The 18610-nt window shown below is 39.7% G+C and overlaps 1 protein-coding gene across 4 annotated transcripts in view; it reads right to left on the bottom strand.

The window, feature by feature from the left end:
- The window catches only part of LOC149008657 (Nucleoporin autopeptidase), a 40661-nt gene that overhangs the window by 18607 nt on the left and 3444 nt on the right, over positions 1–18610 (bottom strand). For all 4 annotated transcript variants that reach the window (XM_089165356.1, XM_089165357.1, XM_089165354.1 and 1 more), the window contains exons 4-8: positions 9897–10436; positions 9501–9725; positions 8739–9385; positions 727–787; positions 585–645 (exon numbers count right to left, since the gene is read on the bottom strand). In XM_089165356.1, coding sequence (XP_089021482.1) covers positions 585–645; positions 727–787; positions 8739–9385; positions 9501–9725; positions 9897–10436 — 1534 coding nt within the window. The remainder of the gene's footprint in view (positions 1–584; positions 646–726; positions 788–8738; positions 9386–9500; positions 9726–9896; positions 10437–18610) is intronic.

Raw genomic sequence — 18610 nt, 5'->3', positions numbered from 1 at the left:
GAACATACAAATTTCAACCAGTGAGAATCATAAGTGAAAGAAAGAAAAAAATTGAACATTAATTAAATAAATAAGTGAACATAATCCAATTCAGCAAAATAAAAATCATTGCATTTGCAAAAAAAAAGTGCTTTGTGCTTTCCATATTGAATATGACCAAGAAAAATTGACCAAAACTATGGAAAGAACATCTTCACTTAATTTGCAAGAAGCCAATAAGATGAAGAGTAATGCAAAAGGTTTCTGCCACTGTGGGGCCTACGGAGGATTAAAATGTACAAAAGCCTTGCCCAAGAACATATTCTGAAAAAATAACATAAGATGTAACTCCAACCAGGATGTCCATACATGCAACTTCCATCAAGCCACAATAGCAAATGTTACAGCGCAGATTAGGAAAAATGTTGAAACTTGAAAACACATTCCAACTGGTCTAATCAGTTATGGCAAGAACCATCACTACTGCGTATAAGAAAACAGAAATAAGTCCTACTATTTTCCTTCCTTGCTGCTGCTTTTTTTTTTTGGTGGGGGGGTGCAAAAGGGGGAAGAGAACAGAGGACAAACAGGTAGATGAAACATACGGCAGTCCAAAAGTCCCCTGGCCATAGACACTTGAACCACCACCAAACCCACTTGGAGCTCCTGAAATAGAAAGAAAAACTGTTAAGTGACACAAAATTGAGCAGCTGAAAACCAGAAAGAAGAAATAGGATTTGCAAGTACCTGGTTGTGTTTGTCCAAAGTTTCCAAAAAAGGGAACAGATGTTTGCGCAGGTTGAACTGGCTGAAAAAAGAGTAGAAAGAGAAAGCTATAGATTAACTTCATAATTATACTAAAAAGAAAAAAGAAAGAGGAGAGAGGAGAGGAAAGCAAGGATACAAAAATTTTTGAAGATAAGCTCATTTTATTCATGGTAGCCTACAATCAACAACAATGCAGTAAGTATAGTTGCCAAGTTGCTGTGAACACGAAATTGCCCGTTGGCCTAAACCCTAAGTGAGGCCCACAAGATGCCCCTAAGAAGCATCTCTAGGTTGGCCGAAGCCTCAAGGAGGGGTATTTTGAGCATTGGTTGCTGGAATTAATTCCAGAAATTCAGATTTAATGCTAGAGTCCAATTTGGTTAAAAAGTCTTAATTTGAGTTAGTGGTTGAGTTAGTGGTTGAGTTAGTAGTTGAGTTAGTAGTTGAATGTCCTCAGGAGTTCTTTAACAAGTGAATCTCCTTAGATTAGAGTTTTTAAGTTATTTAAACTTTTATCTCAACATGTATCTATTAGAGACCCTTAGATCTTTTGATTTTTTATTCAATGGTTGTGATTAATGTGGTGGGATCCTAATCTACAAGGGAATCCCACCCAGAGTTAAGGTCTTTTAGTAGGCTATTTAACAAGAGCCTACTATTTCATTATAAGTTAAGTCTGATTATGTGAATAAGAAAATTAAGTTTGGAGGACCACGGTTCCTATTTGAGGGGGCCATAGTGGATTTTCAGAAAGCATTCTTCTTCAATAATCAGCAACCTATCTAGCAGTCTTCTTCAACAAATTCCAGCAGCCATTGACAGCAACAGCAGCCTTAATCAAGTACAGCACCCCCATCCCCTTCCCTTACCTCCCGACCCCATCGCAAACCCTAGGCATTACCTCCCCCTCCATCGCAGCCTTTCCCCTCCCCTTCCCCTTGCTGTCTTGACCTGGCAGCAACCTCCCCCAACCCCTTTAGACCTTCCAGCCCCTCCGCCTCTTCCCTACTATATAATCCTAACCCCTCCCCTGTTCTGCGCACCACTTTACCCCACTCCCTCATGCTACCACAGCAGCCTTCCCCCACCTCTACGACTCCCCTACCCCCTGCAACACCTCCCAGCCACTTTCCCACCTCTCCCCTAACCTGTGGGCCCCCCATTCCCAACTTCTACCTATCGCACCCCTTCCACCCACCCCTCTGATTTGCGGCAGAATCTGAAAACAGCAAGAAGGGAAAACAAAAAAGAAAAAATAATAAAAGAGAAGAAGAAAAAAAGATAAGAAAGAAAGGAAAAGATCCAAGGGAAATTGCCCGACATCCATTTCCCAAAACACTAAATTTTCCCATCTTTGAAATCATCACCTCAATCTACTCAAAACCCTTACCAATCATCCAAATTATCTCATTCTTCTTCAAAATCAATCCAAGGGTGATTTTTGGATATCTCAAAAATCATCCCATAGAGATTTGGATAAAACGCTAAGCCCAAGTGCCCAACCCATATCAACATTAGTTAATTCCTAACCATTAAATTCTAGAGATCCACAAGCATTCCAACCATTATTTGCTGGACGACTCTGGGCGAATCCTAAATTCTAGGGAAATCCTCTTAGAAACCCTGACCCCAGAATAGGATTCACATCACAAGGTGTTAGGCATCCAAGCGCCTTGCTGGTTTAACCTTGCTTTTCAGCCCCTTGCCAACACCTTGGGTCACCAAGAAAGGCATCACAACTATGGCAGTGTGCTTGGTGGCTTTTTCTATTGGAAGACTAGTCTCTGGGCTCATGTAATGGACATCTCAGATTTCATCAGCTGATATTGCAATCTACAAATCAAGCCACCAAGAAACCGATTTTAATTCAGTTGATTGCTAATGAGAATATTGGATTTGAGTAGATATTTCATGAGAACCTGCCTGCAGTAATCAGGGATCACTTTAACCACGGAACCTCAATGGTTTTCTGGAAGCAAAAAGATATATGCTGAATTTAAGTCACCAAAATGTCTTATGTTATCAGAAATAAGCCTTGGATTGGAGTTGGGCCTCCTGGAAGCAAAAAGATATACACTGAATTTAAGTCACCGAAATGTCTTATATTATTAAAAATAAGCCTTGGATTGGAGTTGGGCCTCTGATTGGTGGAGTCCTAAATTGATAGACGACCAACTAGGAACCTGGTGGAGTCTTAAATTGATAGATGACCAACTAGGAACCAGTTCTTCCAAGATAGGTAGTCTAGGTAGGTTTTGTTATGGGCTTATGGGGAGGGTAGTGGTTTGGGCTATAAAGGGATGATTTTGCTACTGTGCACTCAAATGGGATGGTCAGGTCTGGTTTCAAAAGAATTAGACTAGGTTTTAAGGCAAAAGGGACATTTCAAAATGGGGTGAAAGTGAGATATCTATAAATGATGTAGATGAAAAACAACTAGGTGTCAGAATCTTGGGGCGAATGTAGGTTATGATATAGGGATTAGGGATACGGTCCTTCAAGTTTGGTTGGCTTTGGATGACTAAATTGAGAGATATGAAGTTTCTTGTTTTTGGGTTTTAGAGAGCACGGAGTTTCAACATTATCAGTATCTTAAAATTGGCTGGTTAGAATCGGGTTAAACTGGGATCTAAGATCACTAGGGTGGCCGAGGGGGTATGTGCCTAAAGATTGGACAGATCTAATGGAGTAATGGGTACTTCAGTGTAGATCCAACACTGAAATTTGGGGGTCTTGGGAAATCCAAATTCAAGAAAATTTGAAAGAAAAAAAAAAGGTTTAAAGTTATAGGAAAGTGGGAAAGAGTGTGGGCTGCCAAAACCTGGATAGGGAGCTTCATAAAGCTAAGGATTGAATGAAATGTCATCGTTAAGGCTCTCAACGCATCCAGAACAAGGATCTGGCTCATTCTCACAGAGAAAACCTATGTTTACTCCATTCTCGGAGTTACCTTTACCAAGGTGAACATAAACAGCAATGCAATAGCATAGTCACACAGAAAGCAAGGTTACCAAGGCGGCAAGGCGATGAAAGCAGTTGGGGCACTGCTTAAGCACCTTGGCGACCAAGGGATTTTATATACATTTTCTTTAATACAACGCTTATGTGGCACAAATAGCATATCAAAAACTTATATAGTTTTACTATAAGCTAAACAAATATTAAATAATCATAACTATGCAAGATTATCATTAAAGAAAAGAACAAACATAAGTGATTAAGTTCATCTCATCATAATACAAAAATACTATTACAATTACATAATATAATAACATTATAAGATATGATCATGAACTATATAAAATTATAAATATGCATAATGTGGTCTGTAATATATACAATTGCTGCCCCCGAAATATCTGATCTTCTTTTTCCAGCTTTTTTTAGGTAAACGAATAATTCTCAAATCTTAATCGGAACTCAATTTGTCCTCTTTTTTTACCAAACTGATAAATCAATTGTATCGCATTATTTCGAGTAATTCTCCATCTAATGATTTCCGAATCTGAATTTGTATATGGTTTTATAGAATAAAATTTGATGATTTAAAAAAATCCCAGAATATAAAAGTCTAGGTACTTGCGCCAAGGCAGCAATAAGGCGCACAAGTCAACAAAGCGGCACCGCCTAGGTGATAAAGCAGCCAATATTTTACATGTCAACTTCTTAGGGCCAAAAAAACTGCCTAGGCACCAATGATAACACTGAACACAAGCACTGTAGCTTAAGAAAAAGTAACTTTGTTAATCAACTATATTCCATCGAGTGGGAGGCTATTTATAGCCTAACCTTATGAATTCTTAGTGAAATCAGGACTCATAAACAGGCTTAAGCTAGGATGGCTAGCCTATCCTTGTACTGATTAAGCCACCGAATTGTCAACTGCACTATATGAATTCAAAACTGAAAACGAAACGGGAAAAGAAAAGAAAAAAACCACTACTAATTACCTGCATGAACTCTGCGCTTGACTTAAAGTTGAGCAGAATTACTAAACTGCCACTAAAATCACTAACACCACGGGTAAAAATCCATCATAAAGAAACAATAAATGTCTCCAAGTGCAGCTGGGCAGCAGCTCTAGGGGCTTCACCTGGGGTTCTAAGGGCACAGCATGTCCAAGGCTCTAATTAGAAGCTGGATCTACATCACCGATCCATAGGAATTTCTTTGTAATAGGCCACTTCAATACCTAAAATATGGGTTAAGGATTTGGTTAGGCCTTTCCTCTTTAGTCTTTGAATCCATAACAGCCATCTGTATCAGTTTACAAGGCGCTACAGATTTGTATACATGTCCGAGGCTCTAATTAGGAGCTGGATCTACATCACTGAGCCATAGGAATTTCTTTGTAATAGGCCACTTCAATACCTAAAATATGGGTTAAGGATTTGGTTAGGCCTTTCCTCTTTAGTCTTTGAATCCATAACAGCCATCTGTATCAGTTTACAAGGCGCTACAGATTTGTATACATGTCCGAGGCTCTAATTAGGAGCTGGATCTACATCACTGATCCATAGGAATTTCTTTGTAATAGGCCACTTCAATACCTAAAATATGGGTTAAGGATTTGGTTAGGCCTTTCCTCTTTAGTCTTTGAATCCATAACAGCCATCTGTATCAATTTACAAGGCGCTACAGATTTGTATACAATTTTGATTTTTGATCAGTTCTTGATCACAAAAAGCAGCAGCAGCTCACATTCCCTTTCTCCTTCAAGAAACAACCATTCCCAACCCCAAACCCAAACCCTAAGGCCCCCCACAGCTCTCCCCTCTCCTTCCTTACCAGCGGCAGAATTCTGGAAAGTTCTAAACCTGAAACGCCTAAGACCTTGCTATCCCTTAATTCTATGCCCTAAATTACAGTAGGAATAAACCCAAGAACACCACTCTTTCCAACCCTAGAGTATACACCTTGTGCAAACCATAAACACTAAAACGAAAATCAAGAAAGTTCAAGATTAAAAGAGAAGAAAGCAAGATTCAAGAAAGAAACCCTAGGACAGCAATTTAACTTCAATCCTATTCATTCTTAGACCCATTCAAACAACGTAAACCCTAGCTGCAAGGCTCAACCCTGATTCTCCAATTGCCACAAGACACAAAACCTAATTCTCCCATTGCCACAAGCCCTAGAAACCCTAGAAATTCCTGCCAGTCATTCACAACAATAAAAACGAACTTTCACCCTCCTTGCTTTACATCACTGGGTGGCTAAAAATCTAAGTTATCAAGAATCCCAATTTTGGAGTGAAAAAAGGGTTCCAAATCAAAATTTAGAGGATCCAGGGTTTGGCTGGCAAATTGAAGGTAAAGGGGATGGTGGGGAATTATGGCTGAAGTTTGGTTAAGCTCTGACACCGGAGGGAAAAAGAAGAGATTGAACATGGGTTGGGGTGTAAGGTGATTAGGAAGACTCCGGATCCTATACCCACATGGATTAGGAAATTTTCCACCCAAATGGATGGATTATTGAGGTGTGTTTAATCTCAAGACAAGATCTTCTTTTTTCTAGTAATGGTGATTAATAGTGTTAAGTTCTATTTTAGCAAATATACTAAAAGTTAAAAAAGAGAAGATCTAGCTTTGAGATTGAGCATGTATCAATAAAATCCAACCATGTGGGTTGGAGAATTTCCTCTCCATGTAGGTAGACAATCCAGACTCTAGGAGGAGGTGGTGGGATAGAGTGCTACTAACATGAATGGGGAGCCTTGTAGGAGCTCGAATGGCTGCCAATTCAGCCACAGCAAGGATCTAGGATCGACGCACCTTAGAACCTAAAGAGTTTCTCCAATCTTGGACCTTCTCTGACCAAATTGAACAAAAGCAGTAGTTGCAGCAGCAAACACTCACAAGCAACACTCAAACTAATAAATTGGATTGTGTCCGTCCTAATTGATTTGGGTGTTTTTTTGGTGGGGGTGTTGGGTGAGTATTTATAGCCATACATAAAAATCCTACTAGAATTATTTATGTACTATAAATACTCATCCCACAATATGTGAAGCAACCAGGGTCTCTAGGCCAAAGACAACCCAAAATTAGGGCACAAAACAGCTCCCTGGCCATGCAGCAGCCAGGGATGGCCAAATGACCTAAGGGGTATTTTGGTCATTTTCACACCCCTCATCGTGGTCTCGTGGGTCCAATTAGCTTCCTTGTGGTGTCAAGAGTTAGAATCTATTTTTTATTTTTAAATTGATTATGTCATGGTCAAGTTATTAAAGAATCCTTGTCTATGTGGGAGTCCCAGCTGGAATCAATTTAGAGTAAGATTCCTTCTAAACAATTGTTATTTTATTTTGGTTATTTTGTGATCTCGAGAAGACTCCTCTTCCAAGTTGTTAGTTAGTTGTTGAGTTGTAAAGGGATTCCCAATCCAAATTGGATTCCCTAATTAGAGTCCAGTTCGTTAGTTAGAGTCCAAATCCCAGTATCTTCCTTCTTTGTAAGAGGCTATATAAAGGCCCCCACACATTGTATGAAAAATCAGACTGGAATAATAAAATTTGAGCGTTAAAGGAATTGGAGTCATGGTTCTAAGAGGGATCCCCATGGCTGAGTGTGATCAAGCTTCTTATTCAACTCCTCCTTCCTGGTGCAGCCTTATGATAGCACCTAGCATCTTAAAGTGACCAGTCCACTCCACCATCAGTAAGTGAACCCCAGCCCCTTCCCTAACACCTGCGCAACCCACACCTACCCCTCTCTTTCCCTTGTGACAGCAGCAAACCACCCCTCCCCCTTCTTCTCTCCCACCAGTAGGCCTTCCCCTATCCATTCCCCCTCCTCTTTCCCTCTTCTTTCCCTTTTCTTGATCTTGCAGCAGAAGAGAAGAAAGTAAAAGAAAAGAAAGAAATCAAGAAAATCAAGAAAGCAAAGAAAGAAGTCAAGATCCATCAAGTAAGCCTCCAAACCTTCCCAACATCAACCAAAAGCTTCCCCAACCCTTCCTTTGCTTTCCCACACCTTTACCCTATTCCTACTAAGCCTTGAGTGTGAACTTCGGTCCTCAAGTTCTTCCTTCCCTTCTAGGCTTTGTAAAAATCTGAATTTCCCATCTTGGGTAGTTGGGTATTGTTAAAACCTTAACTCTCCCACCCCTTTCCAAATTTGTTAAAACCCAACTCCTTCCAACAATCTATCCCATCTTAGTTCATTGAAACCTTAATCTTCCATCCCACCCAACCTTGCTTATCTCAAGGGTAGTGAAATCCCTAATTTTTCCAATCCTATTTTATTTTGTTAAGACCATGAATTTCCCAACCACTCCCATATCCTATTTCTACTCAAATTTCCTTCCTCTTGAGGGTTTCCATAACCAAGAAAATTTCCCGGAAATTATTTGTTTGTTAGCTGGTTCATAAAAAGAGGATCCTGAGTGAACCCATATTTTGGGGCTTAATATCAACTCTCCAAACCCTATAACCTGGGTTCCATCAGTATGTGTCCACAATGGATACTCCACATGGTAATATAATTTAAAACTCAAGTCCAACCCACCCCCAACCCCAAAAAAAAATATTTCCTCTCCAAAGAAAGAAAAAAGTTCACTATGTACACCCTTCTTAGCCTCTATGCCATTCTAACATCCCATAATAATCTCTTCTACTTGACTAAAACATTGCAATTTAATACATCCATTTGTTTCCCATATTGTCACTCACTACTCTCATGGAATCCTAGATTCCTAATTGGGGTGCACAAGCACTAATTCTATTGACAACATATTTGTCCAATACAAGATCAATGGATATCCTATGGATCATTCTTTAAATTTTTTCCCAATACTATGCCTATGCAGCTTCTACTAGGCTCATTCAGGAAAACTTACATCCTGAACTCAAAAGTATTGGCTCAGAGTTCAAGCCAAGATCTTCCCAAATTCCAACACAGTCATCTAGAACCCAAACCTGATCGCAAGATTGCCAACAAAGGGGGGAAAAGGAAAAAGATGCAATTACAATTAATCAGATGAGTGCTTACAGTTGTTTGCCCATAACCTACTGGATTGCTTGGATTCAGCAGTGATGGAGTAGCTGAGAACAAGTTTCCTCCAAATCCAGTTGATGGTTTGTTGAATATGCTCGACGTACCAAAGGAGGAGGCAGTATTCTGCCCAAAGGCTGAAGCAGTCTGTCCAAAAGCAGGACCTGTTTGCACACTTGAAGGCGTAGTAGACTGGAATGGGGTTGATTGGGTGTTACCAAAATTTAAACCAGAACCAAATGTTGAAGTCGTTCCAGGAGCAGAAGCAGAACCAAAGATTGACGGAGAAGATCCAAATGCAGATGTTGTTGATCCACCAAAAATAGATGGAGATGTACTGGCTCCAAATGCAGGGGTGGATGATGCTCCAAATATAGATGGGGTGGAAGATGAAGTTGAACCAAACGGGTTAGATGATGATGAGCCAAAGGGAGATGAGCCAAATGCTGGAGTAGATGAGGTTCCAAAACCCGATGAACCAAATGCAGGAGTTTTCGGGGCGAATGGGTTAGAAGATGTTGGTGTGGAAAAAGGATTGGTAGATGACTGACCAAATGCAGGCGATGGTGCAAAAGGGTTTGACTGTGTAGCAGGTGGAGCAAAACCAATCCCTCCACTAGATTGACCGGAAGGGTTAGGACCACCTGACAATTAGAATTATATGCATAAAAATCGAAAATTAGTTAAAATTTAAATTTTAAAAAAAAAAAGAAATAAAGTGAAATATCCTGCATATAACTGATTGACAAAAACTCATACCTTTATCACCCAACTGATAGTCCTCCCACCTCAGTTCTTCATGGCTCTTATCTTTATAAACAGGCATTGCTGATATTGACTCCAGCTTTCCTGCAGGCTGCGTACCACCACCATCCACCTCAGGTGTAGGTGCATAAGATGCGAGTCTACTACCCCCACGTTGGCCACCAAAGTTTGACTGGCCAAAGCCTGAGCTTGCAAACGTTGGTGTTGTAGCCTGGGATCCTGCATGAATTAAGAAGATATGCAAAGAGATAAATTAAAGCAAGGTATATGAAGTGGGATGCAAAATCAAACATGAATACTAATTAGCATGGTTCCTAGAACTGCATGTACAGTAAACATACCAAACCAAGCATCCTCAATATTCAAACTATAAAACAATAGCTTACTAACCAAAAGCAGAACTCTGTGCTCCAAAAGGAGATGGCGTACTTCCAAATGGGCTGCTGCTGAATGCAGGATTTGATTGACCAAATGCTGGAGATGAACCAAAATTGAAGGACGGAGCACTTGAAGAACCAAAAGCAGACGTACTAGAAGCACCAAATGCAGGACCACTAGAAGCACCAAAAACAGGGGTGGTTGAAGCCCCAAACGCTCCCCCAGAACCAAATGCTGGTGAACTGGACACACCAAAGGCTGTCCCTGTGCTACCAAATGTTGGAGCTGTCGTAGATCCAAAAGCAGGATTACTACTGGTGGCACCAAATGCTGGACTGCTGGTAGCACCAAAGGCAGATGTACTTGCTGCACCAAAAGCTGGTGTGCTAGAACTACCAAATGCAGACTGACTTGATGCACCAAATGGTGTTGAACCAAACATATTGCTTCCAAATGCTGGTTGAGTTTGCTGAAATGTGCTTCCGAATGGACTTGTCTGAGGAGTCGATCCAAAGCCTCCAAAAGCAGGCTTCTGCCCAAAGACAGAAGATCCTGTGGAAAAGAAAAAGGGAGTAGTCTATCAAGATAGCAAATCAAAAATCTGCATGAGAACATCATAATTTGATTAATAATAGAAACAAATAGAAATGTCCCAACTAGCTAATCAGCAAGACCGTGGTCCTACGAGTTTCATAAAATGAACACCAGTAAGACTTAAGCATAGGGGACAAATAAGAACAAACAGCCGGGTCTGTCACGATCAAAAAACTCGAATATGCAGGTCCAGGAACTCAGATGTTTACAGATTCTTTTTATATATTTCCAAATACATGATGGGTCAAGTAAAATTAAATGCAAAACAATTAGGATCAAAGATTAATGTAATTTATAAATTACATTCCTTTAAACGAATTCCAAAATAGCGTTGCATTAGCGCTTCATAAATTAGCTATCAGATAATAAGTCTACGATATCATACAAGAGAGAAAATTTTAGTTTTAAATTAAGGTACGTACTTTGGGTGGTAGATCCTCTGTACATTATATCATAAGATCACTTAGTGTCAAATCTGAATATTTTACTCATAAGACACAACGAAGGAAGACAAGGAGATATCTATAAGATTGGATTTCATATTTAACCTCAACCAAAGAGTAACAAGTCCAAAAAAAATCAAAGTCTGTTGCGCCAAGCTGCCATTTTAACTTGGGAAAAGAAAAAAAGACAACATATCTACCAATGCTCCTTTAGCAACAGAGAAGGCAGTGTGACAAGGTATGCTTCACTCAATGCATCCTCCTCTCCAGCCACCCCTTCCTCTATCTATTATTTCTTCTTCTCACCAGTGCAGCCTTCTCCTACCCAGGTCCCTTATTTGTTTACTCCCCCACCTCCCCCCCCCCCAACCCCACTAACCCTTCCCTTCTATTGTTGTCTTGGGGTTGGCCGGGGAGAGTTGGAGGGAAATGACTTGGGAGAGAACAAGTAAATCCAAATCAGATGCAGAACACAAAAGAAATAATTATAATAAATAATAAGTAAATAAAAGGAACTACTATTAAAATGGCAGGATAGCAATCTATGCTTTTTTTAATAAAACTTCCTACCATGAACTCAGCCAAAAAGTAAGTTTCTTGAATTCCTTAGTAATAAAGAATATAACATTTGATAATGCGAATCATCATAAAAAATTCAGAAGTTAGAACTTATGTCTTAGTTAAAATGGGGATAAGTACGAGAAATATGCTAACTCCCTCCATGTCCTTCGGGTACACAAATCACAAGAACCTTCGGTATCAATTCCTTCACAGACCAGTAGCTGATTCAGTGGCTCCATTTCCCCTTTCTAGCTCAAAACCAGGTTACTGTAATATATTGGCAATTTGACATACTAGTGATAATGACAAACACCGAGTGAGTGAAAAGAGTTGAGGGATTCCAGGATTTGAAAACCCTTTTATGGGATGCTATGAACCCAAAGAAAAAATTAACAGCTCAAATAACAATTGTAGTTGCAACTGTAATTTACAAAATAATGCAACACCTAATCTGCAAGTAACAAATGAATAGGGCATACATGAGGTACAACTTAGAAGCAGCGGAGTTCTCTGGAAATTAAAATAGAAATGAGGGAAAACAAACTAACTCAGAATCACTAGGGTTTCTTGTAATTATCGGAAAAATGGTTCAATAAAACTATGTGAGGTCGATAAGCAACTGATGTCTAAGGTAATACATCCACAAAAAAATGGAGGGGCAGAAGGGGATCAATCCCAGCTGGGTTTGTTGCCGGACAGAATCAACTAAGAATACCAGTGGATAACTATCACTGAGGAGCAACCATACCCCCGCACACAACTGCAGGGCTGGGGCTTGCCAGAGATTGTGGCCTAAGTGGAAAGGAGAATTAGTTAGGATTGCCACTAGTACATTGGGAAGGAGAGTAAGGGAGAGGGCTTAGGCAACAAATGAGTAAGGGTGAGCAAGTGTGGCTTGCTGTGGAGAGCTCAGCTCTCAGGCTGCAAGTAGGGAGATAGAGTGCAGTGGTCTGCATGTGGGGTTTTGATGTATTGGACAAATGCTGCAACGGAAAGAGAGTTTACTTATGATTCTGTGATGTTTCCTGATGATGAACGAATGAAGCAATTCCTCTCTCTATTATATTCTCTGTCATGAATGCTTGCTGCATACTATCGTGCATTGAGTGAATCAGTTGAGAGGAAGACCAGGGTCTTATTAGAGGTGGACTTCAACCTCCTGAGTCCCAGCAGAATAGACAGGCAGAGAACAAACCCGGTTCAATCAAAAGAATTCAAGCACCAAGAACCCAAACGACTTGGAACTTAGGCTAAACACGCAAAAGAAAACACTTCTCGAACCCAACCAACAGGCAAATCATCAGAGATCGAAAACAAAAATAAATATGAAACTCTTCCTCACTAAAATTCAGAAGTTTGTTTGCATTCAAGTGTGAACCTCTTGAATAATTTTCGGTGCATAACCCTCTTTTAGGACTACCAAGAGGGTAGGATTTACATCCAAGGGTTTGAATTTAACCAACGAGAAACTGTTAAAGAAAGATGTCACTTTTTGCCGGACCCAAAGTCATGTCAGAACAGAATTACCATAGAGAACTGAAAGATATAGATGCACAGAAGGAGTAACAAGCAGAAAAGCAAGAAAGAGAGAATGAATTAGTGATGTAGCCTTGGATTAGGGGATTCAACCAAGGCCCAATGCTGCCAGGAACTTGGTAAAACCAGAACCCACCCACCTCACACAACCCCCCCCCCCAAAAAAAAAAAAAAAAATTGGGTTATCAAGTAGAAGGGGTTGTGTAGGGTCTCCAAGGGGCAGATGGGGGATCAGGGGAGAGGGCTTTGAGGGAATGATCTGCAGTCCTAAATGAAACATTGATGTGAATTTCAGCCAATTGTGAAGTCTCCTATTTCAGGGTTAGTTGAGACAGTTTTGGGGACTAATGTCAAAGGGACTAGGGGACATTAAACAGAAACCTGACTTGGATCGAATGCTAGGGTTAAGGCACTGACAATTTCCTCCAACTATCAGCCAAATCTGATGGTGGGATGTGGGTGATCAAAACTGGACAGATTAGGTTTGGTGTTTCTAGTAAACAGCAACTTAGGAAAGATGAAGTGCAGGTCTTTAATGGAGGCGGGCTGATATAACCTAGATTTTAGGTATTGAGAAGTGCAAATATCTCCCTCCAATTAGCGTTACTCCAGGATTCTCTCCTTCATGAACCAGCAAATAAAGAACAAAGATTTGGAAATTCAGGTCTTATCCAAACCAAAATGAGATAATAATTGCGAATTTTTGTACCAAAAAATAATTTGGGAATTTAGGATTTTAAGACATTTTGATGGGATGGATCTGAAGGTGAAATTTTAGAAGGTTAGAGTTTGGGGGCAAATATGGAGAAAGCTTAGTCAACAAAGCCTAAATGGGTTGGGATAAATTGGAATGATGGTGTTAGGGTTTTAACAAATCAATATGGGTTGGTTTTGAAAGATACACCCTAGGATGGACAAGGAAGCCTGCAGTTGACCCTAGAAAAAGATGTGGGCTGTTATAGGGTTTTGGTTGACCCTGGTTAGGCTTCTTGGTTTTCTTGGAAGGATCTCGGGCTTGATTTTCTCTTTCTTAATCTTTCTTTTCCTCTCTTTCTTTCTTTCTTTTCTTCTTTTTCTTTTATTTCTTCTTTTCTTTCTTCTCTCTTTCTTTCTTTCTTTCTTTTCTGTTCTGATCTGAAATTTCAGAACTACTACAAGATCAAGAAAGGAAGGGGAAATAGGGGCTGAGGGAGAGAAGGGTTGGGGAGGGTTGCTGCAAGGTTTGGGATTGGGGGGGGGCGGGTGGTCTAGGAGATGCTGCAGGGTAGGGGAGGGGGCTGGGTGGTCTGTGACAGGAGGAGGGAGGGTGGGGGAGGTTGTCGTGGGCTAGGGAAGAGAGAGGAGCACTGGAATGGGAGGGAAGGGGGCTGGGGCTGCTGTAACTTAATTGTAGATGATAGGTTGCTGCTGGACTTGCTGAATTAATGCTTACTGAAGAACAAGGGCTGAACTTGAAGAAGATCACTAAAATCTGCTGGCCTTATCAAGAAGATCACAACCTTTCTTGTCTTCAAACTCAGAATTTTATTAATCCATTTCAACTTGTTTGTTAACAAGAGGTGGGGGCTTTAAATAGCCTTACACATGGAGGGGAAAGACTTAGACCTAAAGTTGGAAACCAAAATTGACTCAACTAAGGAATCCTTTATATACTAGGATCCCCTTTACAACTTCACAAATAACCGCCACACAAAAAAATTTACAAAAAATAACAAGCAATTATCCAAAAGGAGTCTTACTATAAAATTGATTCCAATTCAGATCCCATCTGACTAGGACTCTAAATACAAACTCACTTAGAAAAACAAAATTATATATGGACTCAAGAAAATATAAAGAAAATTAGTGGACTAAAATAATAACCAAAATAAGTGGGCAAATGACCAAACTATCCCTTGTAGGATTCGGCCAGCCCACTTGATGCACCAAGGGGTTTGGTTCTAGGGCCCAAATTGCTGGTTCGGCCAGGGAGGGTGGGCTTTCTAACATCACTTGCCTTCAAAGCCGTTTAGGTTGAACCTCCAGATACACCAGCTCTGCAAGCTTTTAGAGCACTAACCAAGTCTCTATTGAAAGATGTCCCAGACATAGCACTAACAGAGTCCCTCTCCAAGGAAACCATCTCAGAGAGGAATCAAAAAGCAGCTTCAAAAGCTCATAAAACCAATCAATAATTCACCATCCATACACAATGGGGGCTTTAAGTAGGGGCTGCATTAACCTTAAAACAAATCCTATAAATATGAGGACTGGAGAAATCAAACAAGTAATGACTCCTTGCCTGGGAAATAGAGAAGGCCTACAAGACTCTAAACAAACCATGAAACTTAGCTAACTACTACTAGCTTCAGAAGTATCTAGCAAATGGTTACAACTTAAAACTAATTCAAACTAGGACTCCAGCTCTCCCACATGTGGAGGCTGAAAGAAAGTCCTAATTACATACTAATAAATGCAAAAGGACACTTCTAATCTTAATTTAAATTGGAACAAGATTAAAACCAAATTGAACTAACAGGCTAACCCAACCAAATTAACATAAAAAAACTGAAAAATAAGCTGAGTATGAGAAATTTTTCGTATTCAACTCATGTACCCATGCCTTAGATCCATTTAGTTGGCTGTTACCTGGGAACCCTCCAACAGAGCCCAATCATTTATGTAACCCTAGGTTGTTCCATAAGGAAAGGTATCCCTTGATGCTGGAACAGCACTAGTAGGAGTCTAACCAAAGGGTAGAACAAGGTAATATGAACAAAGGCAATGGAAAAACCAGACAACCTCCAAAAGCACCAGAATGAAGAACAGCAAACAAAAGTAAATTTCTCAACCCTATTCCAATCAACTCCATCATAGATTAGATATGTGTAGATAAACAAAAAAATCATCCAAAAATAGAAACATATTCCACAAGGAAATTAATTTTAACTTAAAGCAGAAACAGTCTCTTACATAACCTACACAGAGTACATTTTATCCCAATAAACCTCTAGTTCTCTACAACCCCTTTGGACCAAAAAGCTGGTTTAGACCAGTTGCATTATCACCAAGATCTCCAAAATGGGTCATTCTGGTCCAACCATGTGACCCCATTGCATCAGTGTCCTCCTTTAAAGAACTTATCAGCCAAGTTTGGATGGGGACCAAGGCTACAGTGTGAGTCAACCCACGGCAAAGAAAAGAACTTGCGCCAAGGCTCCAGCTATCAGATTTCAGGTTTATGCCTGGTTTCTACCAAAATCTTGTTGAAATGTGGATTTTCTTGGATAATTGAAAGTCAAAACCTGGGCTTCGAAGCCCAGAAAATGGTTTTCTTTGGCCTTATTGTGCTGCATATTTTCACCGTTTTACACTCCTTTCGTCAACGATATCCACATCATCACCCAAAATGGCATTTGTGGTTTGGACCTCAGTTTGCCAGTCTACACTGAATGCTGCCGTACACTTGCCCTATTGTGGCAGCAAATCATTATCTTAAACCTCTAATGAAACAAATCCAAGCTGCAGAAGGGTTGAAATGTTGAATGAGTAAGTCGGAAGGAATAAGTTCTCAACAAAGTCCCAAAGAGCAGTGACAAAAACGAGTTTCACTCCTTGGTTTCGTCTTAGTTAGTCTCGAAACTGAGTTTCAGTTGCAACCTAGACTCAAAATCATGCTTTCTATCCTTACTGAGCTAGATCTCAGGGACATCCCTAGCAAGAACTCTCATGCCTTTGCTGCCATGTTTGAAAGCGCAGGTACTCATGTAGGCACAATGTTCTGCCTTCTGATCAAACAGCCACAATCGCCTACCAAGAATAGGGTACATCAGGTTTTGCTCTCTAGGAGGAATAAACAGGCATTCGTATACCCACATTATTTTTTCAATGTAATAATAAATATATTGTTCACCCCAAAAAAAAAAAGTGCCGTACAAGTGAATTTAAGAGACATCTCTATTGTATCAGACAAACGAGATACGCTAAAGATATGCATGAAACGCAAAAGAAATTCATCTGTGTGCTTATGATACATATATAATGATGTTTGAAGTATCAGACACTTCATTTAAGTAATACACCAACTTTATGCAAGGATATGAATGCATTTTTGCATTAACTAATGGCTGACATAACCCAAAAAATTAATGAAACACTTATTTGAACACAAAAAGAGAGGGAGATCTGCTCACTTATCACTTCTTCACAAAAATCTACTTGGATTCATGATTTGAACATTTTCGGTCCCCAAACCTTGTGTGAAATAGTGAAGATTAGGATTGCTTTTTTTTTGTTAGATAATTTTCTATCGACTCATATAAAAGAGAAGAACAAGTCTCCAAGACATTTACTGGCTGTCGATTTTGTGTCATTGTGTCTGTTTCCCAAATTTAAAGGAAGCGTAACTTACCTGTATCAAAACAATATCAGGTTGAAGTGGTTTCCACATCAGTCAATACAAACATGTTTTGAAAAATATTGAATACCAATGTGAATCAGCTTGTGTGATACAATATGGTCAGATATTTTAAATCAAAAGGAAGGTGGTACATTGTACAGTACCGATGTACCCACCAATAGAGCAAGTGTAAATAGAAAGCAAAAACAAAAAAAGGAGAACAAGAATGGAACAGAGGGAGCTGTAAAACAAAGGAGGCTTCACATAATGAGTAAAGCCACCAAATAGAGACAGGAAGGAGAGAGAGCTAGTCTAAACCAAAAAAGAAACTAAAACCCACAAAATAACCGTAACCTGAGTTTTCTCAGGATTAGCCTAATCCTAGATGGCTCTTGCTCCTTTTCACCCTTTACTTAACAGTTGAGCAAACACCTATTGATGATATTGAGATTGGTGTTTTCACCAATGCAATTCATGCCCAACTTCTGGACATCTTTAGAGATGACAGTAGTGAAGGTGCCTCTATCAATCAACACATTACATAATTGATCATTGCACTTAGGTCAAATCCATAACATATTGCGAGACATCAACAGAACCATTATGAGACTGTCCCTCTCCCATAGCAAGCAGAATGAAAAGGATATTTATCTACCACATGGTTGAGACACTCGGAAGAATTATGTTTCTGCCCCCTGAACAAGAAACATTGACTTGCAGCCTTTAGCATCGCAAAAGGTCAGTCAAAGCCACAACCACAAGGTGGATAGTAGGGGCATTTCGGCAAGATTTTTATTTTTTCAGGTGCTTCTCATGAATGATTTAACCAGAGGCATTCAAAAGTAGGTTCCTCATTGTACATCTTTTTCTAAATATATTGTTTCAATAGATAAAACAAAAACAAGGAATTGAGGTAACAAAATAAAAAGGTCTCAAGATAAGTAAAATTAAGAAGCAGTATACGGTGTGTAACTTTAATTACTCCATGACATGGTGAGGTTGTGAAAATTGATGAGATCAAGATTTGGCAAAGAGATTATCTTGAGTAACTGGACTCAATAATAAATAAATAAATGCCATATAGAAGATGGTATTCCACCGAAATTAAATAAGATGGATAAGTAGCAAGATGCACCCCAAGTGGTGCACAATCAACGTATTACTTGAAAAGGAATTCTAGGACAATGATAAGAGACCGGCAGTAATGTTGAGCA

This window comes from Hakea prostrata, chromosome 8, assembly GCF_041222555.1.
Source record: "Hakea prostrata isolate BN-2017 chromosome 8, UWA_Hpros_2, whole genome shotgun sequence".
NCBI classification, from domain to species: Eukaryota; Viridiplantae; Streptophyta; class Magnoliopsida; order Proteales; family Proteaceae; genus Hakea; species Hakea prostrata.
This window is presented reverse-complemented; position numbering and strand designations above follow the sequence as displayed.